At 37.9% G+C, this 25,720-nt stretch overlaps 2 protein-coding genes across 10 annotated transcripts in view; one reads left to right on the top strand and one right to left on the bottom strand.

The window, feature by feature from the left end:
• wdr20a (WD repeat domain 20a) overlaps positions 1 to 14,469 on the top strand; it is a 47,231-nt gene extending 32,762 nt beyond the window's left edge. Inside the window, exons 3-4 of the mRNA XM_086002961.1 lie at positions 2,638 to 3,924; positions 13,087 to 14,469. Of these exons, the coding sequence (XP_085859087.1) occupies positions 2,638 to 3,924; positions 13,087 to 13,140 (1,341 nt within the window). The 3' untranslated portion in view covers positions 13,141 to 14,469. The remainder of the gene's footprint in view (positions 1 to 2,637; positions 3,925 to 13,086) is intronic.
• Positions 14,470 to 20,251: 5,782 nt separating this feature from the next.
• mok (MOK protein kinase) overlaps positions 20,252 to 25,720 on the bottom strand; it is a 187,162-nt gene continuing 181,693 nt past the window's right edge. For 8 of the 9 annotated variants that reach the window (XM_086002956.1, XM_086002957.1, XM_086002955.1 and 5 more), the window contains one exon: positions 20,252 to 24,039. In XM_086002956.1, coding sequence (XP_085859082.1) covers positions 23,965 to 24,039 — 75 coding nt within the window. In that variant the 3' untranslated portion in view covers positions 20,252 to 23,964. The remainder of the gene's footprint in view (positions 24,040 to 25,720) is intronic. The other variant, XM_086002949.1, reaches the window with a different exon arrangement.

Below are 25,720 nucleotides of genomic sequence, written 5' to 3'. Positions count from 1 at the left end.
TTAGCTAAACCAGAAAAGCAAAAGGCTGTTGAGACTGGAGCTATGTCATTATGGCAAGAGGTCATTATGGCAAGAGGTCACTAGCAGGGTTCCTCAAGGCCACTGCTGTAGTGTATATAAAATATTTGAAGCAAAGCTACTAACTAAGTTTGCAGATGACACAAATTTGGAGGAGGGGGAAATGGTAGATGCAAACAATAGGGAACAGGCAAACTAAAAACAGATCTGGATAGGTTTGAAGGTGAGCTGATGAGTGGGAAATGACATTTAATGTGGATAAATGCAATGAGACTAGAAGAGAAATAAAGAGCAGGAATATAAACTAAATGCCTCTAGGCCTCAGGACACAATGCAAGAGATGGATCTGGGGGTATTGGTGTATTGCTCACTGAAACCAATAGCATAGTGTGTGGTAGCTAAGAATAACTACCTGAATTTTGCGATTCATTGTCAAAAGGATGGAGCACAAATCCCACAAGTCTAAACAAGGCATGGTTGTGCACACCTGGAGTACTTTGTACAGTTCTGGGCACCGTTCTACAAACATTGCTGTGCAGAAAAGGGCAACCAAACTCACACCTAGCTTAAAGCATCCAAGCTATGAGGAGAGGTTGAAGAGTCTGGGATTGTTTATTCTGTGGAAGAGAAGGTTGAGGGGAGATACTATACAGTTATTCAAGATTCTTAAGGGAATAGATAAATTGAACCCTAATAATAAGTTTGAGATGGTCACAAACTATAGAACCAGGGCACAAGGGTTTACATTTAGAAGAAGGAAGGTGCACAGTTGGTTTACATTAAACTACTTTACGCAGGCGTTGGTGAACACATGGAATGGATTGCTCAAGGAGGCAGATAGTGTGAAAAATATTAAGGGAGATTTTGGTAGATATTTGTAGGAGTGGGTTATTGTGAGGTGTTAGTTATTAGGGCCAGTAGATGGACTGCATTACCCTTTCTGGTCCTGTACTTTTCTGTGTACCTGATTGTGCTAATTATTGTATTTTATACCTGCTACTATTGCAGAATTTCATAAGCTCAGTTGTGACTTATGGAAGAGTAAGTCCAGCAAATTTATCTCATGGGTTCCTTGTGCTTTTTTTCACCAGACATCTGATGGATTTTATAATGGCAGTTTGTTCTGCATCAAGACAAGAAATATGAAGATGAGCCAGAGCATAAGTTCCAAATATTTTGGATATGTTTTTATACCAAGTATAGGGTTGAAGTTTTTTGTCTTGCTGCACTTCTTTTGAGGCTTTGAAGTTCCCAGAAATTTTCTGGTTCTGTCATGGATGGTACACTTTGGGATACTGCTACCAAAGCTCTTTTTAAAACCTAGTTCCCCAATGTTGGATTGGCTACATTGAATTGTTGCATAACCCTTTAGCTCACAGATTGGTTCTGTGCTGTACCCTTGTCATTTGGAGCTGCTTGTCTAAATTGGCCAATCCAGTAGGCCAGGTTTTCAAAGTTGACATTTTGACTTGATATAAAATGTATCTTTTTTACTGGTACTGCAAATCTATATTTGATTCATATTTGATTATTGCCATTCCCTTAGAGTTAAAGTGAAGGAATGTAATTTCTGGTGCTGCCCAGCTGGATCAATACGTGTCTTGGCATAATTAGTTGAATTGTTTTCAGTTTCCAGAGCAGCAACGTCCACTCAAGTCATTTGACCTGCTCCACTGTGGTCTTCTGGAATTATTTTACATGTTCAATCTTGCTTTCAGGATCTAATTTTTTCAAAAAAACACTTCACCATTAAGACTTTGTAATGAGGAAGACTATGCAACTATAAAACTACAACTGTATTACATTGGATCTGTAAGGAAGTTAACAGATGAAATCTGTAACAGCAAGATATCAAGACAGAGGGAAAACCCTCTGCAAAATTTCCTTTCTCCACATCCATTGAATTTATTATGCTATAGCTCTAATTGAATGGGAGAAGGGAGAAATGGACTCAACTGCTATTAGAACTGTGCAGTTGGAGTGTTTTCTTTTATCAAAAAAAATAGTCTATTACAGCAACTATTTTAGTAGGATGCAGACAGATTAGACTATGATAAAATGTGTTTGAGAATAATTAATAGAGTAGTGGGATACTGAAGACAATGTCTGGGGAAGGTGCCATGTATAAGATGGAAGACTGTTGGTTACACATTGAGTTAAATACTTTTTGCTATTTCACTATTCTCAAGTTGGATTGTTAAATTTGCCAAACAAAACTGGGGACATCCATGATCTGAAGTTACAATACCCATGTTGCTTCCGTGAACCATTCACTCGCAAAACATAAACCAGTGGCAGTCTACGTGTGTGGTTTGATGTATAAAAGATCAAAGTGACTAACCCAACCAATATGATTGTGATAAATATATATTTAGATTTGGTCATTTCAGGTCCTTTTATCCAACATTCAATAGTAAGTGGCTCATTGTTTTAGTTATCAAAATATATAGCAATCAATGTATTGTAGTAGGCTAATATAAGATTTTAATAGTACTTTAAAAGGTTGTTTGTAGAGGAAATTGAATGTAGTTTTAATTTGAACTGTTTTATGCTTCAATACAGTTTAGAAGATATATCACAGCAAAGGTACTAATTGGTTTGACTTTTTTTCCTCAACAGAGGTTAATAGACAAGTCACGAGTAACCTGTGTAAAATGGGTGCCTGGCTCAGAAAGCCTCTTCTTAGTATCTCATTCCAGTGGCAATATGTACTTGTATAATGTGGAACACTCCTGTGGTACCACAGCACCACATTATCAGCCACTGAAACAAGGAGACAATTATGCGGTTCACACCTGCAAAAGCAAATCTACAAGAAACCCTTTACTCAAATGGACAGTTGGAGAGGGGGCCCTGAATGAATTTGCGTTCTCTCCTGATGGGAAATACCTTGCTTGTGTAAGTCAGGATGGATTTCTTCGTGTGTTTAACTTTGATTCAGTGGAGTTGCATGGTACAATGAAAAGTTACTTTGGAGGACTGCTTTGTGTGTGTTGGAGTCCGGATGGAAAATATATTGTAACGGGTGGCGAGGATGATCTGGTGACCGTGTGGTCTTTTATAGACTGTCGTGTAATAGCCAGGGGACATGGACATAAGTCATGGGTCAGTGTTGTTGCATTTGACCCGTATACCACTAGTGTAGAAGAAAGCGATCCTATGGAGTTCAGTGGAAGTGATGAGGACTTCCAAGACCAAATACACTTCGGCAGAGATCGAGCAAATAGTACACAATCTAGGTTGTCGAAAAGGAATTCTACAGACAGTCGCCCTGTAAGTGTCACATATAGGTTTGGCTCTGTTGGCCAAGACACACAGCTCTGTTTATGGGATCTGACGGAAGATATCCTATTCCCTCATCAACCTCTTTCACGTGCTCGGACACACACAAATGTGATGAATGCCACAAGTCCATCAGCCGGAAATGTTGCAACCAGCACTGGAAGCAATGGCAACAGCAGCATCACAACAACACCCAGCAACTCCTTACCTCCTCCTCTTCCTCGATCAAATAGCCTTCCGCATTCAGCAGTTACAAATGTCAATAACAAAAGCAGCGTCATGGATGGTGCAATTGCTTCTGGAGTCAGTAAATTTGCAACCTTATCACTACACGACCGCAAGGAAAGACACCATGAGAAGGATCACAAACGAAATCATAGCATGGGCCACATTTCCAGCAAAAGCAGCGACAAACTAAACCTAGTCACCAAAACTAAAATGGACTCGGCTAAGACTCTGGGAACTTCTCTCTGCCCTAGAATGGATGATGTGCCCTTGTTAGAGCCTCTTATCTGTAAAAAGATAGCACATGAAAGACTGACTGTGTTAATATTTCTTGAAGACTGTATAGTCACTGCCTGTCAAGAGGGATTTATTTGCACATGGGCAAGGCCTGGTAAAGTGGTAAGTCTGAGCTCTTAGACCTAAGTTATTTTTAAAAAAAAACTAAGTTCAGTCAATTCCTCTTTGGAGCAAAGTAATTATTTTCAAAATAGCTGCTTTTTGACCAAAATTATGATTTCCTTTTCACAGCCACTATTTAGTCCAAATATTGAGATATTAATTGCTCTTGAGAGAGAATTGTTCTGTAGTGACTTGCTCTTAAAGCAATGTTTAATGTTGCCAGTCAAAATCACTGATGTGACACTTACTAATAAACCATGAGATGTGGTAAATTAATATTTTTTTAAATTACAAAATGAGAAGGTGTGATCTCTTTCACCAGGCCTGCCATTTCAGGTCCACATTGTGGAGGGATTACGACAGCATGATCTCCAGAAAACACTGGGCCACTTTTACTATGATTAACACTAGTGTGGTCTGTCAGATTTATTGTATCCCATTTGATTTTTTTCCCCCCTCACAAATGGGATTCATAGATCAGGGTGCACCACCCTTTCACTAATATATAGTATCAAAATGGGTGGGTGTGTGTGTATATATGTATATAGAGATATATATATATATATATATATATATAGATATATATAGATATATCTCTGTATATGAAAAGCATTGTTTATAAAAGGATAGATAATTTTTTCTAATGAAGGTTAAGTGCTTCTTTAAATGGAGTAATGTGTATAATATCTTTATTTGTCTTAAACAATTGGTATATTTATCATGTCCTGTATTAACTACTACTGTACATCTCTGTAAAAAGTTGTGCATGTTTTCATGATCTGGTGTGTACCAGAACAGTCCACAATTTTTACAGTGGAATTCAGTGAGATGTCAATTTCTTTAATTCACAGTTTGGACAAGAAGAACCAGTCAATACTGCTAGTGTATATTAAATGGATGTATGCTGTATATAAATGTTGTTGTTTCAGTTTTTCTGACTGCGGTAACAAGATTCAGTTTACAATAAGTGTCTTCACATGAAAGTGCAAGCTCAATATAGCCATTAACATTCTAGTCTTTTTGGTGCATGTTTTTTTAAAGTACATAATTTTATTTGTTTTGAAACCTTTGTATTACTGTAAATACGGAAGTGGGATAAGAATCTACTTTCTGCACAATTATCTCGCTTTTAAAAAGTAAATACTTCATTCATTTTTCCCTTCACTAAGAAAATAGAATTATGACACTGCACAGTTTCAATTTTATTTGTGTTGGAAGCATGCTTGCAATCAAAGATCCTCAAATTTGAGTAAATACAGCAACGATCTGTGAAATAAATGTTAAGAGATGGATTTACGGTCTAGTGCTTTTAATGATCTTACCATAAATTGTCAATGATTTAACTGTCTGTGTTTACCAATAAACAAAATGGCACAATGGATAAATTTAGAGCAAATTATGAAGCCGTATACAATTTAAACAGGTGTTGAGATTTTAAATCCAAATCTTAACCCAAGCTATTTAAAACTGATATCCCAATGAACTTGTTTGATCTTTGGTCCGAGTGTTCAGAATTTTTAGAATTGAGTCATTATTGCAATGGCTGTGAAATCCCCAAGATGTGCACCTTTCAGGCAAGCATTTTCTGATGCCATGAATTTGTGGAGGGTGAACAAGTGTCAAACACTAATAGATTATGTAATTGAGTAATTGTTTTATTTTTAAATACATACTGCCAACTTTGTTCTTTTTAAACAATTGTTTCACCTGAGATGGGGTTTTTTTAAAGTTAAAACTTTCAGGTTGAAAATCTGTTTTTCAAAAAAAAAGTGGAGCTTTTGCCTTGTTGATCTTATATTTGCATTGATTATTGACTTAGTCATCCTGAGATCATGACCCATTTTATATTATATGTAAACTAAGGTTTTTGACGCATCGTGCAGGCGACCAACTTGTTCCTATTGTATTTGAACTTATCGTAATGTCATATAATCAATGTTTGTAACTGAATTCATGAAAATATTGCAAATGTTTCTTATAGTTTTTGTTATGCAATGTAGCACTAATAATTTGTTGTAACACAAAACAATCTGGCTCTACTGCTGTTCTAGGTTTAACATTTCTCATTGTTTTATGTATCAAGGACACTGAGTTTAACAAACTGTTTATAGATGGTGCATACATTAAATATGCAGATATGTAAGTAATTAGCTGAAGTATACATATTTAAATATTTAATCAAATTTCAAAGTTAGTGTGCAACTTGCATTTTATGAACTCTTTCCAGTTTCCTAAATTGACTGTTATGTGGTGGTTAGGCAGTTCTTAGGGTAATGTTTGTGCTCTTATTATTCAGTAATTCATTTTATCCTGTAAACAATTTCCCTGCAAGGCTAACCAAATAAGAATTTGATACAATTGCCACTCCATCCTAGTTTTTTTTCACCTGAAGAGGCATTTTTAGTGGGCTGTAATTTACTGTAGCAGGGCACGAGCGGCATCTGCCCTTAGTTAGACTTGCCCTTGCCCATTTAATCGGGATGATATTTTGCACCGCAAGTTGCTGAAAGTGCGAGCTGATAATGTTGCAGCGAGGGGAAACTGGGCATCTGGGACCTGAGTGAACAGGGTAAGCAACTGTGCATCTCCTTAACCAATCCGGTTGAAGGACTGTGAAATTAACAGTGCAAGGACTGAGAAGGCAGTGTAAATTAGAGTGGATTAATTCAATGCCAAATCAGGCACAGAAAGAGAAATAGAGAGGGAAAGAATGATTGGATTAAGAGACAGAAAGGAAAACCTTTTTTTAAAAATAGGTTTTAAATTTTACATTTTTAAAATCTCCAACAATTAAAACCTGAAGGAATAAGACTCCACACTTATAATAGTTAATTTTCAGTATCAGAGAGGTTGTTTGGCAGTCATTAACATTTATCACATCATTAAAAGGGCACATAGACTGAAATGGACAAGACTTACTTTCTGTGGTGAGTTTAGTTCGTATCTGTTGCGCAAGTACAGCAACTTCACGCCGTTCAATGCATTTCAATGGGGAGGCAGACAGCGAGATGCCTTTTTTGCAAAGCTAACAGTGGAGTGGCACATCTCGGACAGCAACTTTTAGATTTCTGTGTTTAACCACGCATCTGCCATCGCCTGAAGTTGCTGTGGCATTTGCGCATAAATAACAGCAAGCACCATTAGCCTCACCGTTATTTTGACAGTAAATTATGTCCCAATGTCTCAAATGGTGATTACAAGCATTTGAATGGGCCCTCTTAATTACTATCTGATTTCCCCTAATTCTTTTTAAGTATGCCCTCTGCTGGGGTCACAAGCAGTTTCAGTTTTGAGCATAGGTACTATTGTCCACACACTGCTTTTCAACTAAGCTTTCAGTAAACCAGTCATAAAGAGCATTAATGGTAATTGCAGACGAAACTGCAGCCCCACTAGAGGTTACTACCTGGTATTGAGGTAGGGGAGCAAAATGTTCTCCAGTAGGAAACGGAAGTTGTGGTTTACATAACTGGCTATAAATAACTGAGTGAAATTGTTCAAATTCATTTTGAATACAGCACTAATAAGTGTTGGAAGCTGTGTAATTGGGGCCATGTCTATTGCAATTAAAAGTAAAATACTGCAAAGTCCAATAATTAATAGTTAACTTTTTGGCGGGGTGTGCAGTTGGGATATCGTAAGCTTGATCGTCAGAAAAAGAGGGCTTTAGTCCATATTAAAACACACTAGCATCATTGGGAAGAAATTAAAATAGGTCTTTATTTCCTCTGAAATACTGGAACTTTGATCTTAATTATTCACCTTAATGTTAAGACAAACATTGTAATTGGGAGAAACAAATTAATACTGTTCTGCACTTTTCAGCTAAATCATGCATATTGATTTGCCATAGAAGTTCTTTGCTGCATCATTAGAGTTTTGCCACCTTAAAAAAAAAAAAAAGTGGCAGTGTTCCTTTAAACGTAACCTAATCCTACCTTTAGACCATTATTAAAAAGTACCTGAACAATCGAAAGCCCTTTTTTAGCTGTATATAATTCTAATTTTCAAGTGGAAGTAATCTACTTTGCCTAGCAATCATCATCTTGCATCAATTAAATCATTTTTAAAGGCGATCGAGATTTTTAATCAAATTCTTTTCTTCCCCCCCCCCCCCCCACCCCCACAACAGCTGACCCCTAACATTGTTTTAGCTCCGAGTGTTTTGTGTAGCTTCACACTATTTCATCTCTTGGCACCTGTGCTGTTTGTCAGCAAAATTCATGTTTCAGTAAGGTGATCTAGTATTTGGTTTTCTCCCTAGTATTTGGTTTTCTCCCTAGGGCACTGCTCTACTTAGTGGTCCAGAAAAGAAATAATTCAGTTGTACACACTGACAAATGGAACTGGATTGTCACTGCAATCTGAGAAGTGTGAAATAAAGACCTTAAAGGAGAGCTCAATGTGATGATGATTTTTTTAAAAAAAAAGTAAATTTCCAAAATATTGTTCTGCAGCAGTTTGCCATTCTGCTCTCAGTACATACTGCTTTGCTATGGAGAGATTCGACTTGCAACACTGAACTTTATGCAGTGTTGGTTTGCTGAATTTTCCTCGTACATAAAATTTCAAGCCATTACCAAAATACCGTATTTCACCTAGATTGTTAAAAACTATAAAAACTTTTGATTCAACCATTTGATGAAAAAGTCCATCGTTATTGTGCAGAGCAAAAAATGTGGTTAATGCAGTATGAATGGTGAGTAACTAACTGAAATTTCCCAGTTTCTTTCTCCTTTAATTACTTTGTTGCACTAAGCTTTCGTGATTGTGAATTCTGAATTGATTGTCAATTTTTAAAATGCTTTGAAACATTAACAATTCCTTAGTGTATTTAAATTTAGTAATTTTGAAGCTTTGCGTGTATGTGTGCAGCTTCTAAAGATAATGTTCTGCTGATCCTTCAACACCTGGGAAAGCCGGAAAGTAGGTTAGCGTTAATGTCCACTGCCAGTAATCATGCTTCAGCTGCTAGAAGGTGCTGTGCTAGAAGGTGCTGTGAATAAAGTTTCACTTGCACTTGAATTTGTGTGCCAGCCGTGGCTCAATTGACAGCACTCTCCTCCTGAGGCAAAAGGTTGTGGGTTCAAGTGCCACTCCAGAAACTTGAGCACAAAAACTGTAGGCTAACACTTCAGTGCAGTACTGGAGGTGCTGTTTTTCGGATGAGATGTTGAACCGAGGCCCCGTCTGTTCTCTCGGGTGGATGTAAAAGATCCCATGACACTATTTTGAAGAAGAGCAGGGGAGTTATCCAATATTTATCCCTCCATCAACATCACTAAAACAGATTATCTGGTCATTATCACATTGCTGTTTGTGGGAGTTTGCTGTGTGCCAATTGGCTGCCGTGTTTCCTACATTACAACTGTGACTGCACTTCAAAAAAGTACTTAGCGATAGCAAAATACTGCGGATGCTGGAAATCCGAAATAACAACAAAATGCTGGAAAAACTCAGCAGGCCAGGCAACATCCGTGGAGAGAGAAATAAAGTCAACATTTCAGGTTGAAACCCTTCGTCAGGACTGAAAAAGCACAGGAAATGAAACAGATTAAAAGGCCAGTTTGGGGGCTGGGAAATGGGGATGAAAGAACAAAAGAGAAATGAAGCGACATTGAGGTATTCAAAACGAGACCCAGCGTAAGTTCGAGGAACAGCACCTCATCTTCCGATTAGGCACTTTACAGCCTTCCGGACTCTCTCGAGTTCAACAATTTCCGATCATAACCTCGGCCCCATTACATTTTTATATATATTTTTTTATCCACGGCTTTGTTTTGTGCCCTTCCCACCCCCCCCCCCTTTTTTCTCTCCCACATGGCAGCTGTCTCTCATCCTGCCAGCGCATTTCATACCTCATCTAGAGCTGTCTTTTGTCTCTTTACTAGTCATATCACCATCTCGTCTCATTTTGAATACCTTTTTAATGGCTCTTCATTTCTCTTTTGTTCTTTCATCCCCATTTCCCAGTCCCCAAACTGGCCTTTTAATCTGTTTCATTTCCTGTGCTTTTTCAGTCCTGACGACTGGTTTCGACCTGAAACGTTGACTCTATTTCTCTCTCCACGGATGTTGCCTGGCCTGCTGAGTTTTTCCAGCATTTTCTGTTGTTATTTCAAAAAAGTACTTCATTGGCTGTAAAACGCTTTGGGACGTCTTGAGGTCATGAAAGGCGCTACATAAATGCAAGACTTTCTTTCCCTCTACAAAGTGCACTTTAAGCACCGGTCTGCTGCAAGTGGTTGTTGGTAATGCAGAGACGAGGAGAATTTAAATGGGGCTGCTCATGGGCAATTCACAAGTTTCCCATGGGTTAATATGTACTCTAATATCCACGGTTCACCATTTGAACTGAGTACAGGGAACAGCATTCCAGTTGAGTTGCATGGGAAATAGTTACATAGACAGGATAAGGTGCATGTAAATTTTGCCATTGTTTTTTGTGTACTTTGTACTGTTGAATGCATGCAGCTGCAGCAGCTCTTTTGTTTTGATATAAAAAGGAACAGCTTGACTTGAGCACTGGAAAATCCTGAATTACTGCTCCAGTCATGGTGGTGCTCATGGATCTGGCACTGAATAGATTTGATAACCAAGATTGGCAGTTCACTGTATATGAAAATTCCAAAATAAATTTCAACAGAGGCTAGGATTAGAACCTAAAACACATATAAATTATAACTGCAATTTGAGTTATGAATCAATCACTAAAGAAACATTGATGCTCAAAATGATTAATTTAACCAATGCATATTACTGGTGTACCTGGAAAACATTTGAGCTTTTTTCTAGTTACTTCACAGAAATATGCACTTATTGCTGTTACAAGGTTTAGTCCTATAGTTTTTAACCACATGATGTGTTTAGTCCTTATTTATCTGAGCACCTCCATGGGGGAATCCTAGAGAAAACCCTAATGGGAGATGCTCCCACCTGTCGGCATCAGGTGATAAGTTTCTAATTCCAGTAACATTTAAGTAAATTTTTGCAATTCATATTGGTTTAATAGTATTGTAAATTCAGAAGAAATCTGTAAACCATAGTGTAAATTAACTTTAACAATGTAAAGCAAATATCATTACTTTTGTGACTGAATATGACTAAATACTCAGGTTGGTTAGCAAATTCAGTAGATGAGTATGTGTGAGACTTACATTTCTATGTAATTTTATGCTCATAGGTCTAGGTAATTTGGGAAACTCATTAGCTGTCGCAAGGAAAAAACGAAGACTCTTGCAGTAGTGTGGATGCCTGTGTTTATAGTTATGTATCCAGGTTAAGAACAACCATAAGTCCCATAATTGTCTACCTCCATCCTTGGCTGATTTTATCCCTGTCCATCAACACTCTTTCCACCCCCCCCCCCCCCCCCCCCGCACCCACTTCATTAATTCCGCTACGTTCTTTCATGGCCAAACAGGAGGTCCAGGACCAACTAATTACTTTCTATAGTAATTTATTTTTACATATACTGTATTTGGGAGTGTGTTTATAGCAACTTCTGTGTATGAGTCTAAGGTGTTAATTGCCTGGGATACAGTAGAAATTTTAAATTGGTGCAACTTCATTCACATTTCCTACTGTGCACCACTGATGCACTATACCCCCCATAATATTGCTTTGGTGATGAGCAGTTTGCATTGAGATGCCAGCTATAACAAAAAGACGAATGTTCTGTTGTTTTTTCCCTCTGATACTGTGTATGGGCAAGCTTCAATAGCAGTGTTGTATCAGAGGTTTTTAAAAGAAATGCACAATTACATAGGATTACACAGATACAGCACAAACAGGCCATTCGGCCCAACCAGTACGTGCCGGCGTTTATGCTCCACTCAAGCCTCCTCCCGTCTTCTCATCTAACGCTATCAGCATAACCCTCTATTCCCTTTTTCATCATATGCTTATCTTGCCTCCCCTTAAATGCATCTATACTATTCACTTCAACCACTCCCTGTGGTAGCGAGTTCCACATTCTCACCACTCCCTGTGCAAAGAAGTTACTTCTGAATTCCCTATTTGATTTCTTGGTGACTATCTTGTATTGATGGCCTCTAGTTTTGCTCTTCCCCACAAGTGGAAACACACTCTCTGTATCTACCCTATCAAAACCTTTCATAATTTTAAAGACCTCTATTAGGTCACCCCTCAGCCTTCTCTTTTTCAAGCGAAAAGAGACCCAGCCTGTTCATCCTTTCCTGATAGGTATACCCTCACATTTCTGGTATCATCCTTGTAAAAAATTTTGCACCCTCTCCAGTGCCTCTAAATCCTTTTTATAATATGACGACCAGAATTGTACGCAGTACTCCAAGTGTGGTCTAACCAAGGTTCACTACGAGTTTAGCATAGCTTCTCTACTTTTCAATTCAATCTCTCTAGAAATAAGCCAGAGTGCTTGGTTTGCTTTTTTTGTGGCCTTGTTAATCTGTGTAGCAACTTTCAATGATTTGTGTATTTGTACTCCGAGATCCCTTTGCTCTTCTATCCCACTTATACTACTTGGAAAATATGAATCTGTGACCTCCCTATTTTTCTTACCAAAATGTAATACCTCACATTTATCTGTGTTGAATTTCATTTGCCAATTATATGTCCATTCTTCAAGTTTATTTTTTTGACTTGCCACTTAACACCTTTGATTCATATTGGGAAATATACCATCCACAAATACTTTGTTTTGTAGTTCCAATCGTATTTATGAACTTCATGAGAAATAAAAAAATTTGAACTTGTCTTTGTAGTATGCCTAAGCTAAGCATTCCAAACTGCATCGCATTTATCCTAATTTCAAAGTTTGTCATCCTAGCATAAAATATTTTCCAATTATCTGGTTTTCAGTGCTCTATACACAAGTCATTGCCAAATTTCATCTAGAGCCAACTGCAATATAGAAGTTTATAATTTCTATATAAATGTTTTGGTGTGTTCTGTTTGTGTTTGACCTATTGAATGAGTTTAGTTTTTTTAAATTTGCATTTCTACAAATTCAAATCCAAGCAAAAGCGGTATTTTTCTTTTGAAAAGTTTCCCAATTTACCTATACCTTGTTATATGACTCATCAGAAAAACTTGAAACACTTAATGGGTCATAAATGACACATGAATTAATATTTAGTACAAATGTCAAAGATATAACAATTTGAAATGCTGTATTTACAGGGCTTATTGTCATCCCAAAACCAAGCCAATTCGCCGAGTGGGACTGTAGTATAGCCATCGCACTACTGCTACCAAACCTTCACCACAGGATAAGAAGTAATGACATTGGAGCCAGGAGCTGGTCTTCAGCCACAGAAATTTAGAAGTTTTATTATAGCGGTGTTTTGTTCAGGATTCTGCTGTGAATTGTGTAGAGCTAACACTGGGGGAACAATATCGAGTGTAAGCTGTTGACGTGGGCTTATCTGTTCCCGTAAAATGGGAAAGCTGCTAACTCCAAGGATCTTGCTAACATTCCCTTGGTGTTAGCAGTAAAAAACCAAAAACAGTTTATGAATCTTAACTTTTCAATTTTCTTTGGTCTCTTCAGAGTTGGTGTACTTTAATCATATGTATAGTGAAAAAAAATTAAAACAAAAAAAACGATGTCTTATTCACAGTACATTAAATGGTCCTACGAATTAGTATTTCACTGTGTACTTTGCACTGATTTTTGTTTGCTTTTTTCGTTTTTAAACAAACTGGTTGGAAGGCAGCTTGGAATGCACTCAGTGGAATTGAGTCATTACTTTCTGGCTTGAATTTGTGATTCAGGAGGTGGATGTTGCAATCATAGATTTATATTAAAAAAAAAGTTGCACTTAATAGTTTAATGCAAGTAGAGAATGACTTAAAAAATGGGATGTGCAAAAACTCCCAGAACAGGTATGTTGTGGACAAAAAGAAAATTCTTCTGTATCTATTAAACATTTTTATTGTTTCAAATTGAACCAACTGTGTACTATATGTATAAATATTGTTCAAGTCATGGGACAATGATCATTTACACTAGTTGAAGTTTTGTCTTCATTAATGAAAGTGGTTTTTAATTCAGAAAATATACATAAAATCTTAAAGTTTTTCTGTTCATTTATTTTCATTTGTAAAAAATAAATTTGGTTGTAATTAATCCTTTGTTGAATTAACTGGTACAAGAGGAAATCTTTGTATTAAAAAATTAAGGTTATCTCAGCTGTAGAGTACTCATAACCAGTGCATATTTTAAATTTCTGAGCTTTGTACTTCTGTGGTTGATGCATCACCAAGGTCCACAAACTAGCACAGGGACTTACTAGATTCCAATTAGGAACAGCTGTATTGAGGAATTGGTTGATGCATTTTCTTTGTGGGTTAGAATTGCTAGGTCATAACAGACCCTCATCAATGTAAGAGAATTTAGGATGTGCCAAACATTTTACAGTTGTCATGAAATCTAAGGAATTACTGTAGGTTGGGTTATGTTGCATCATTATAAATTTGCTGTACAGACTGCTGATTTCTTGGAAGAATGTAAAAGTGCAGACAAAGCTTGAATAAATGATACCTTGCGTACTTCTTGATTAATAGTTTTTTTTACTTGGTAGATCATTTAACCTGTATTTAAAGTTTCCACTGATGAGAATTGACTTGCGTTTTGGTATGAGATCCCTGTGTACTGTTTTGCTGAATATGGAAAACATGAAGTCACTGAAAGCTTGAGTTTCTAGCATTGGTGTTTTTGACAGATCCATTTATAATGTCCTAATTTCACTTCAGTGAAAATTGACAAACTGCTGCACTAATTGACCAGTATGGTAAAATAGGAACATGGTGCTAGATGCATATTCCTCCTTGTAATAATTACTAGGTGTTACTACGGTTTGAAGGTATGTGATTAGCTGTCAGCCAGTGCCTGTGCAGTAAACCCTTTGTGTAAAGAGTATGGCATCTTCCAACAACCAGTCCTTCAAAACTAGGCCTGCAGAGCAAACTATTTCTCTTGTTTTGCTGCTAAACTTAAGCATTTTAATTGCAGAAATAAAGTTTCAAAATAGCACTTTTTTTTGTTTTGTTTCAAACTTTCAATCTATCCTTTTTTAATTGTAAAATTGATTTAAAACTACAGAAGGCATTTTGAAATGACTGCTATATATCTGCCTTTTAAATCTTTACTATTTCTTGCATGGTATACTTGAATTTGTCATTGGTGAGAAAATGCTAGTATGCTACATTTGTGGCTCTTGCATCAGCCAAATTCTTTTCTGGTTCTTGAGCTTCGCAAGGTTGGCCTCATGTTTAAGGTCTTGGGCGAAAGACAACATAACCTTGCATTAACTAAATTACGATGGCTTTCATAAACGGGGAAAAATTCAGAATTTGCTAACTAAATAAATTATTTATGCCCATATATTGGTAATTACTTACTGTTGATCTTGATTATTCCTTGAAAGTTCTTCAAAATTTCCATACAAAATAGGAACTACTTGCGTCCTAAAGGGAAGAAAAATCGCAATCAAGGAAATTCACTTTATAATTTTACATTCCAGGCCAGCTCTCCTCTTCCCCCAATTTTGAGGGAGCCCCTCACTTCAGTACATAGAAGCAACAGAAAGGCCTTCACACCCAGCAATGACATTGAAAAATGTCAGTATAATTGTGGGAAAAAAGATTGCTGGTACACAACAGTCCAAGAAATTGCAATGGTGTTCCTGAGTCTAAGTGTACAAAACATTTTTTTTGTTATATGCGAACCCTTGACTAGGCAGTGGTGTCCCAATTGATTGCTGGAACCCAAACAGCTGTAGGCTGTCTGGCACTTGAGTCATGTCATCAAATGGAAGCCTGACATTGTTGTGGCAGGTCTCTTCCCTTCATCAAACTATGTAGAGAATTCTATGGGCTTTCAAGCTTTGTGGGTCAGTATGGAATAATGAATCACTGTTCTCTCACTTTTTGTATGTCTTATATTCATGTCTTCATAATCCCGTATCTTCCCTCCTGTGTGCTTTCTTGTATTTCTTCCTGTGGCACAAGCCATTGGCTGACTAGAGATTGAAAGATTAACAAGTTAATGCTCTGTTTGCAGAATATTAGGAGCTGTGCATAATGGAGAGAGCCCATGAGATCCATGTTTAAATAGCTCTTCTGGAAAATTACATAGGATCTACAGCACAGAAACAGGACATTCGGCCCAACCAGTCCATGCCAGCTTTTGTTTCACTCGAGCCTCTTCCTCTCTTTCCTCATCTAACTCTATCAGCATAATGCTCTTCCCTTCTCCCTCATATGCATATCTAGCCTCCCCTTAAACGCATCTATACTATTCGCTTCAACCACTCTCTCTGTGGTAGCGAGTTCCACATTCTCACCACTCTGGGTAAAGAAGTTTCTTCTGAATTCCATATTTGATTTCTTTGGGACTATCTTATATTGATGGCCTCCAGTTTTGCTCTTCCCCACACTCTGTCTACTCTATCAAAACCTTTCATAATTTTAAAGAGCTAGACATGCACTTGATGGAGTGTCCAGTCATGACTAAGATTGAGCTCCACTGAGTGCATCTATTGTTTTTACTCAAGCTGCTGTTCTGGCAGATAAACTGATCTCTTTGCACTGGTGCCAGATTTTCAGCATGTCATCGCAGAGTCTATGATGGTTTCTCTTTCTCCTCACCCTTGACTTAGCTAGTTCATAGGGTGGGCCACAGTTGCATTATTCTTCAGTTTGTATTTTGATATACTGCCCTGCAAGCAGCTAACCAAGGCCCTCTGAACTCGAATTGGTTTATATTACATGGAGGGGAGGGTGCCCTAGATGAGTGCTCTATGTAAGGAAAAGGTTGGCCATTGCTGGCAGCAAGGTGTCAGATACAGTCTGATTAAGCAACTACTTCGGATAATGGTAAATATCATAGTCATAGAGTCAGAGTTTTACAGCACAGAAAGAGGCCCTTCGGCCCATCGTGTCTGCGCCGCCCATCCATCCCTGTCCAGTCTAATCCCATTTTCCAGCATTTGGTCCATAGCCTTGTATGCAATGGCATTTCAAGTGCTCATCCAAATGCTTCTTGAATGTTGTGAGGGTTCCTGCCTCCACCACCCTTTCAGGCATTGAGTTCCACATTCCAACCACCCTCTGGGTGAAAAAGTTCCTCCTCAAATCCCCTCTAAATCTCCTGCCCCTTACCCTGAATCTATGCCCCCTTGTTATTGACCCTCCCACTAAGGGGAAAAGTTCCTCTTTATCTACCCTATCTATGCCCCTCATTATTTTGTACACCTCAATCAGGTCCCCCCTCAGCCTTCTCTGCTCCAAGGAAAACAACTCCAGCCTGTCCAGCCTCTCTTCATAGCTGAGGCGCTCCATCCCAGGTAACATCCTGGTGAATCTTCTCTGCACCCTCTCCAAAGCAATCACATCCTTCCTATAGTGAGGCGACCAGAACTGCACACAGTACTCCAGCTGTGGCCTCACCAGCGTTTTGTACAGCTCCATCATAACCTCCCTGCTCTTATATTCTATGCCTCGGCTAATGAAGGCAAGTATCCCATATGCCTTTTTAACCACCTTATCTACCTGCTCCGCTGCCTTCAGGGATCTATGTACATGTACACCAAGGTCCCTCTGACCCTCTGTACTTCCTAGGGTCCTACCACTCATTGTGTATTCCCTTGCCTTATTTGTCCGTCCAAAATGCATCACCTCGCACTTTTCAGGGTTAAATTCCATTTGCCACTTTTCCGCCCATCTGACCAACCCGTTTATATCTTCCTGTAGCCGGAGGCTTTCCTCCTCGCAATTTACCACCCCACCAATTTTCGTGTCATCTGCGAACTTACTGATCATACCTTTTACATTTTCATCCAAATCATTTATGTAGATCACAAACAATAAGGGACCCAGCACCGATCCCTGAGGTACCCCACTGGACACAGGCTTCCAGTCACAAAAGCAACCTTCGACCATCACCCTCTGCCTCCTGCCACTCAGCCAGTTTAGGATCCAACGCGCCAAGGCACCCTGGATCCCATGGGCTCTTACCTTCTTGACCAGTCTCCTATGCGGGACTTTGTCAAAAGCTTTACTGAAGTCCATGTACACCACATCCACAGCATTTCCCTCATCCACCCCACTAGTCACCCCCTCGAAAAATTCGATCAGATTTGTTAGACATGATTTACCCTTAACAAAGCCATGCTGACTATCCCCGATTAATCCTTGCCTCTCCAAGTGGAGATTAATTTTGTCCCTCAGAATTTTTTCCAATAATTTCCCCACCACAGATGTTAGACTCACTGGCCTGTAATTCCCTGGTTTATCCCTGCTACCCTTCTTGAATAATGGTACTACGTTAGCTGTTCTCCAGTCCTCTGGTACATCCCCTGTGGCCAGAGAGGTTCTGAAAATTAGTGTCAGAGCCCCTGCAATCTCCTCCCTTGCCTCCCACAGCAGCCTGGGATACATCTCGTCCGGGCCTGGGGATTTATCCACTTTTTGGCCCGCTAAAACCGCTAGCACCTCCTCCCTCTCGATGCTAATATGTTCAAGTATGTCACAGTCCCCTTGCCCGATTTCTATGTCTGCATCGTCTTTCTCCATAGTGAACACAGATGCAAAAAATTCATTTAAAACCCCGCCTACATCCTCTGGCTCTACACACAGATTGCCACTTTGGTCCCTAATGGGCCCTACCCTTTCCCTGGTTATCCTCTTGCCCTTAATATACTTATAAAACATCTTAGGATTTTCCTTTATTTTGCTTGCCAGTGTTATTTCATGGCCCCTCCTCGCCCTCCTAATTTCTTTTTTAAGTATGCTCCTGCACTTTTTATACTCCTCTAGGGCTTCTTCTGTCTTTAGTCTTTTGTAACTGCCAAAAGCCCCCCTCTTATTTCTAATGCATTTTTGTATATCCCTTGTCATCCAAGGTTCCCTTTGCTTGTTGGTCCCACCCTTGACCTTTACAGGAACATGTTGGCGTTGTACTCTCTCTATTTCCCTTCTGAAAGTCTCCCACTGTTTTGATGTGGATTTTCCTATAAGCAGCTGCTCCCAGTCCACTTTGGCCAGATCCTGCCTTATCATATTAAAATCGGCCTTCCCCCAATTTAGAACCCTTATTTCCGGGCCGTCTTTGTCTTTTTCCATGACCACCTTAAATCTCACCGAATTATGGTCACTGTCGCCAAAATGCTCTCCTACTGACACTTCCACCACTTGCCCGGCTACATTCCCCAGAATTAGGTCCAGTACCGCCCCCTCTCTTGTAGGACTTTCTACATGTTGGCTCAAAAAGCTCTCCTGGATGCACTTTAAGAATTTTGCACCCTCTAAGCCTTTCACACTCTGACTGTCCCAATTTATATTGGGGAAGTTGAAATCCCCCACTATTATTACCCTATTATTTTCGCACTTCTCGGAGATTTGCCTACATATCTGTTCCTCTATCTCCCCCTGACTGTTTGGGGGCCTATATATCCGAGACCACTGAGTAGTAAAGTTTAGTTGCATTGAAGGATAGGAAAGATGGCTGCAGTCATCAGTTGTTGTATACGTAGGTATTGCTGTGTTAAGAGATCAAAGTCAATTACCAATACTAAGTATTAACATGGATCAGATACTGAGAGGGATACCACACCTCCTCCTGTTTGCCATCGCCTATCTCCAAACAGGTCCTGCATGGCTGCAATTGGGATTTCCATCGGTTAATAAATCTCACCCATTGCATCGAGCAATTTTGCTGACAATACGACCAGCTGCAAGGTTAATTGAAGTAATTCCTGCTTCAGCAATATGGTTGCTAATAACCAAAGGAATTTGGTTAAAAAATCCCGAGAGCTGATCTCAGACCAAATGGCAGTACTTTGGTTCAATATTGGTAAGATGAACTACAAAGATCGTTCCTGCAACATTCATCTAGTGCTATGTAGTTGTCTTTCAACTTGACTGATCGGCAACCAACGATGGCTAGTCAATCATCCTTATAAGAGCAGCAACAATGATATCTAAATTAGTGCAATCTAATAAATATCTATGCAGCTTAATATATAAAATAAACAAAACATGTATTTAAAAAAAATTATACAACCTTCTGTATGCCCTCTCCCTGTCTACTGAGCCCTTATCCCCACCTTTTGCTCATTGAAAGTTTAGGGTTTTATAGATAGCTTTGTCTCTCTGGTTAACTCGAGTTATTAAATCTTGTTTCCTACGATCCAGAAGCTGAACTTCGGTAATTTGCCTTTGCAGAGGTATGTACCCTGCAAACATTTATTCCAGATGCAGGTATCTGTATATCAAATTTAAACACACTCAAACTGTGCTACCACTGTCACATTTTCAAATGGTATATATTAAATAAATCAGATTTTACTGAATGCAACTAATTTATTTACAATTAAATAGAAATTTGAAACATGAAAGTTCAGCAAATACTGTAAAATACAATCTAACTCGTACATTCAGCAAAATCCACAATGGGCCAATTACCAGTCATGAAAACCTCTTCAGATGGAAAAATGAAGTCTGATACTTTGGACAAAGTTCAGGCAACGGCAAGTTCTGACAGCTTTTGTCCACTTTCAGTATTAATGTATCACTTTTTAAATCATGATGTGATTCAACATATAACCCATAGGGAAGGAACTGAACAAAATTGTTCAACTACCCATATACTAGAACTCAGAACTGCTGAACAGAAGCAATCTTCCACTTTTAACATATTTCTTTTGAAGTAGAGACTGTGTCACATACAAATATGCAACTGACATACATACATTATCCAAACAAAATATATTATGCAAATGTGGAGCTAGAGAGATTTACAACCATATACAACAGGGAAATACATTTAGGACTCCAGTTCTAAATGAAATGAACCACATTGACCTTTGTACTTTAAAAATGAAACAAAGCAATTTCAATTAAACTAGAACTGTACACATTGCTGATACTTTAGTGAAAAAGGACCTCATCATCTCTATTTCCATAAATCCAATGCATTATAATTACAATTTCATCCAATATATTATATTGGTGATTCTTTATTAATCTTTAATCTGATATCAACATATTCTAGCCCTAATATTTCATTCCAATAGTTAACTTTGAGCAATCTTATTTCCATACCAATGTTGGCATCCTATCCTTCCATTTTTTTTTCAGCCTGGTAGAAATCAGAATCATCACAATTTAAATTTGAAGGAATCACGTAGTATCCCGTAAAAATACCTAGAAATAGCTTAATTTGAGGTTTACGTGAAATAGACCTTTAACAATAATATAATTAAAGCAGTAAACTGTTACAAGTCCAAAAGAAAAATGGCGGAAAACAGAATAGGTATTAAAAACCTGCTCTCCCACTCCCAGCAATGGAATAAGCACCTGGCCAAAAATACTCAATGAAACCCTTAACCATCTCTCTTTCCCTTCTTCCCTCATCCCTCGGAAACACACTTTCAGATTGCACCCAAACCTTCACTACTTCTTTCTTCAAGCTCCCTTGAAGTGTACAGAAAACCATGTTTTTATATTATTGACTTTGAAAATATTTTTGAAGTAATTAAAATTTCCTCTTGGTTGGAGCTTTCTGGGAACACCATATTGCTTGACTGACATTTTAACACACCTTGCTTCCAAGCAGTAGTCAGAATCCTGACTTTATTTGACAAGTGTACTAAGCTTGAACAAGACACCTCTTACTCTTTAACCTTTGGTCTCAGAGAGAACCCTGTCAGTTTTTTTACCAGTTAGATTGAGTAGTATACAGTAAATGGATTCATATTTTTTCCTCAAGATTGTTGGGCATCCTCATCAAGTGTAAATTATAAAAGATCAATCTCCCTGGACAAAGTTTTTCTCAGCTTTTTGTGACAGGAGATTCCAAAGTTTAATGTTGTTTTGTATTACACCAAGCTTATCTTCAATGAAAGGGTGTCTTTCTTTAAGCTTGGTGGTTTATTTTTGATGCATTTGTATTTCTAGCTGGAAACATAACTTCCTCTTATTTGCTTTTTTATAGTTAGTGCAGATCTTGGTGCTTTCTATTTGTTTTAACAGTCAAGTTGAGAGTGGCTTGCTGGGTACCCATGTAATTACCCCTGACAATGATTAGTCCATCCATGGAATTTTTTTAATGTTTGTTTCCTTATCTGGATCTTACCTGGTGCAATATTGAAAGTTACAATCTTGACTTCTACTTGAATAACTAATAAAATGTACCAAGTTTGAGATGTAAAGTGGCCATTTTTCAGATCAGTAAATCAAGCATCACATTGTTTGGCTTGTCTTTCTTAAATGTATGTTTTGTGGGCTTTTAACACATGATTTTCCAGCATCAACTGAATGAATGTTTGATTGTAGTCCCAGAGCTAGTGCATCACTTGAGTAAAAATTGAAGTTAGGCATAAGGCACAAAGAGGTATAGCTTCCATTTTGTAGGGAAAATCTTCCAGGATGGATAATAAGAGGATGAAACATTGGAACTTTGAAGTAACAACCACCTTCCACCAGAGTATCACGTGACTGTACTTTTGGAATATTTCCCGTATAGGTGCCCAAATAGCTGCCAGGGGAGAATGTAACTCTGAAAGTAAATGTGTGAGCTTGAATATTCCAGAGGATTAAAAGTCACAACTGGCATAAAATATAATCGTGGATACACATTCTCATTTCTAATCTGTTTAATTAGAGGTGTAGTTCAAAAGGTATTGTGAAGAAATAGTATGCAAACTACATTTTAATATTGTATTAATGAACAATTACAACATATAACATTGAATTGAGTTTTTTTATGGATTAGCTAAATACTAAAATGCTACTTAGAAAATACAATGATTAGTCTGGTATTTTAATTTTATTCTATTTATAATTCTGTAAAACATTAAATATTTAACACTAGAATGTAGATAATTCAATATTCACAATGGCGTGCCATTAACTTTGGAATTGGGCATGTATTTGAAAAACAGACTTTCCACAGGAAGTCTGCTTCCACACAATTTACAGCCACTGTTTGCATTCCACCAAAATGTCTTTGGTACTTTGACAACAATTTAATGGGCTGAAGATAAAGTAAATTACAGAAATGGAGCACACTAGCATTTTGTGTTCTCTTGTTTTTCTCAAAAAAAAGCAGGAGACAAAAATGAAAAAAAATTATACTCTATGGGAAATAGGCATTCATCAAAGAGCAAATTCCAAAAAGAATGTTCAACTGTTTTAATAAAACTTCTGGTATAATTGTGTTATATGTCTATAAAACAATGGTTTATGCTTGGAGTGCAGCAAAGTAAACTATATTTGGTAATCGATTTTATTCATTAATATGATTGCAACTTTTTAATAAAACTGCCATTTAATGGGCTAGAAAAAATAATGTTGAGAAACAAATATTCTATTAAAATGTTCAATGTAGGAACTTTGGCCTAAAGAAAATCAAAAATCTCTTTTTGCACAAAGTCATATTGTAATTTCTGTGAAAATACATGACAGTTTAAAGGTTACTTTTTTATGAAATGTAAAGTGAGTGAAATTTCACTGTAAAGCTGATTAATGTTTTAGGACTGATGATCACACAAACTCTTGCTCCATTTTATGTAGACGTTTTGTGGAGACTGGAGAAGAGGGACATTTGTCACGGTTCACAAATATTAACCCATGTCTTCAGCTATTGATCAGCAAGTAAAATAACTTTATCCAGTAACAGGAACCCTCCTCTCAGGTTAATTCGATAACTAATAAAATGTAACAAGTTTGAATGTAAAGTGCCAATTTCTTCAGATCAGCATATCAAATGTCATATTGTTTGGCTTGTCCAATTTTTTCTTAATATTTTGTAGGCTTTTAACACATGACTTTCCAGTATCAACTGAATGAATGTTTGATTGTAGTCCTGAGCTAGTGTATCACTTGATTAAAAGCTGAAGTTAGGAATAAGGCACAAACCTGGTGGTTGGCCTGTAGCCCAGTGGAAGACTGTTAAAATATGGTCTCTTACAACTTTCTTTTTTTTAAAAAACATTACAAGAGCTTTGATGTGTAAAGGAATGGTTATTGAATATTCTTGAATCGTAAATGTTCTCAGTAGCCATCACTTTTTCTTTCTGTAGAGGGTAAATTGTAAGATTTCGTAGTAGGTTTCCGTTGTCCTGGACACTGTAAATAAATGAAAACTTAAGAATGAATGCAATAGTAACAATATCAACTGAACTTGTTTCTCTGATATCTAATCCAGAATATGATATAAACTGTAATGCAAATATTATGCATTATAAGCTAATGCATAACTGTTTTAAAAATGTTTAGGAGCTTCTATTCTGGGGTACCAGAACTGCTCATTTTATATTTCAGTATTAGTTTGAAAATAATACACTATTTCCAAATTGCTTTGCAAAACAGGTGTACATAGTATAGTTTAAATTGAAATTTTGATCAAATGGTTTCCTGCTCTCATGCTCAATACCACAAATAATTAAAGGCCTAGTATTTTTCATATTGAATTATTGGTAGCGCTACTCATGCTATTATATCGACACATACCATGGGTAAGGAAAGCCATGCAACTCTGGAAATTGCAAGGATGCTTTTCCTTTTAAAGGTTGGACGGTCTTTGCTGTTTTTATAAGAAGTGTTCATTTTCAGTTTCAATGAAAGGGGCATCAAAACAACAACAACTTGCATTATATAGCATCTTTAATGCAGTAGACAGAAGGCTGGAAACTATAGACCGGTTAGCCTAACATCTGTGGTAGGTAAAATTTTGGAGTCCATTATTAAGGAGACAGTAACAGGACATTTGGATAATCATAATTTAATAGGACAAAGTCAGCATGGTTTTATGAAGGGGAAGTCATGTTTGACAAATTTGCTGGAGTTCTTTGAGGAAGTAACATATAGGGTGGATAAAGGGGAACCAGTGGACGTAGTGTAGTTAGACTTCCAAAAGGCACTTGACAAGGTGCCACACAAAAGATTATTGCTTAAGATAAAAAATCATGGGATTGGGGGTAATATTCTGGCATGGATAGAGGATTGGCTATCTAACAGAAGGCAGAGAGTTGGGATAAATGGTTCATTCTCAGACTGGCAATCAGTAACTAGTGGTGTTCCGCAGGGGTCAGTGCTGGGTCCCCAACTCTTTACAATCTATATTAACGATTTGGAGGAGGGGACCGAGTGTAACATATCAAAGTTTGCAGATGATACTAAGTTGGGAGGGAAAGTAGTGAGTGAGGAGGACATAAAAAACCTGCAAGGGGACATAGACAGGCTAAGTAAGTGGGCAGAGATTTGGCAGATGGAATACAATACTGGAAAGTGTGAGGTTATGCACTTTGGCAGGAAAAATCGTAGAGCAAGTTGTTATCTTAATGGCAAGAAACTGGAAAGTACTGAAGTACAAAGGGATCTGGGGGTCCTGGTGCACGAAACTCAAAAGGTTAGTATGCAGGTGCAGCAAGTGATTAAGAAGGCCAATGGAATGTTGGCTTTCATTGCTAGGGGGATAGAATATAAAAATAGGGAGGTATTGCTTCAGTTGTACAAGGTATTGGTGAGACCGCACCTGGAATACTGCATACAGTTTTGGTGTCCATACTTAAGAAAAGACATATTTGCTCTCGAGTCAGTACAAAGAAGGTTCACTCGGTTAATCCCGGGGATGAGGGGATGGACATATGAGGAGAGGTTGAGTAGATTGGGACTCTACTCATTGGAGTTCAGAAGAATGAGAGGCGATCTTATTGAAACATATAAGATTGTGAAGGGGTTGGATCGGGTGGATGCGGGGAGGATGTTCCCGACGATGGGTGAAACTAGAACTAGGGGGCATAGTCTT

This window comes from Somniosus microcephalus, chromosome 12, assembly GCF_052327205.1.
Source record: "Somniosus microcephalus isolate GS21.2 chromosome 12, FLI_Smic_1.0, whole genome shotgun sequence".
NCBI lineage: Eukaryota > Metazoa > Chordata > Chondrichthyes > Squaliformes > Somniosidae > Somniosus > Somniosus microcephalus.
The sequence above is the reverse complement of the archived record's forward strand: the minus strand, read 5'-3'. Positions and strand labels throughout refer to the sequence as shown.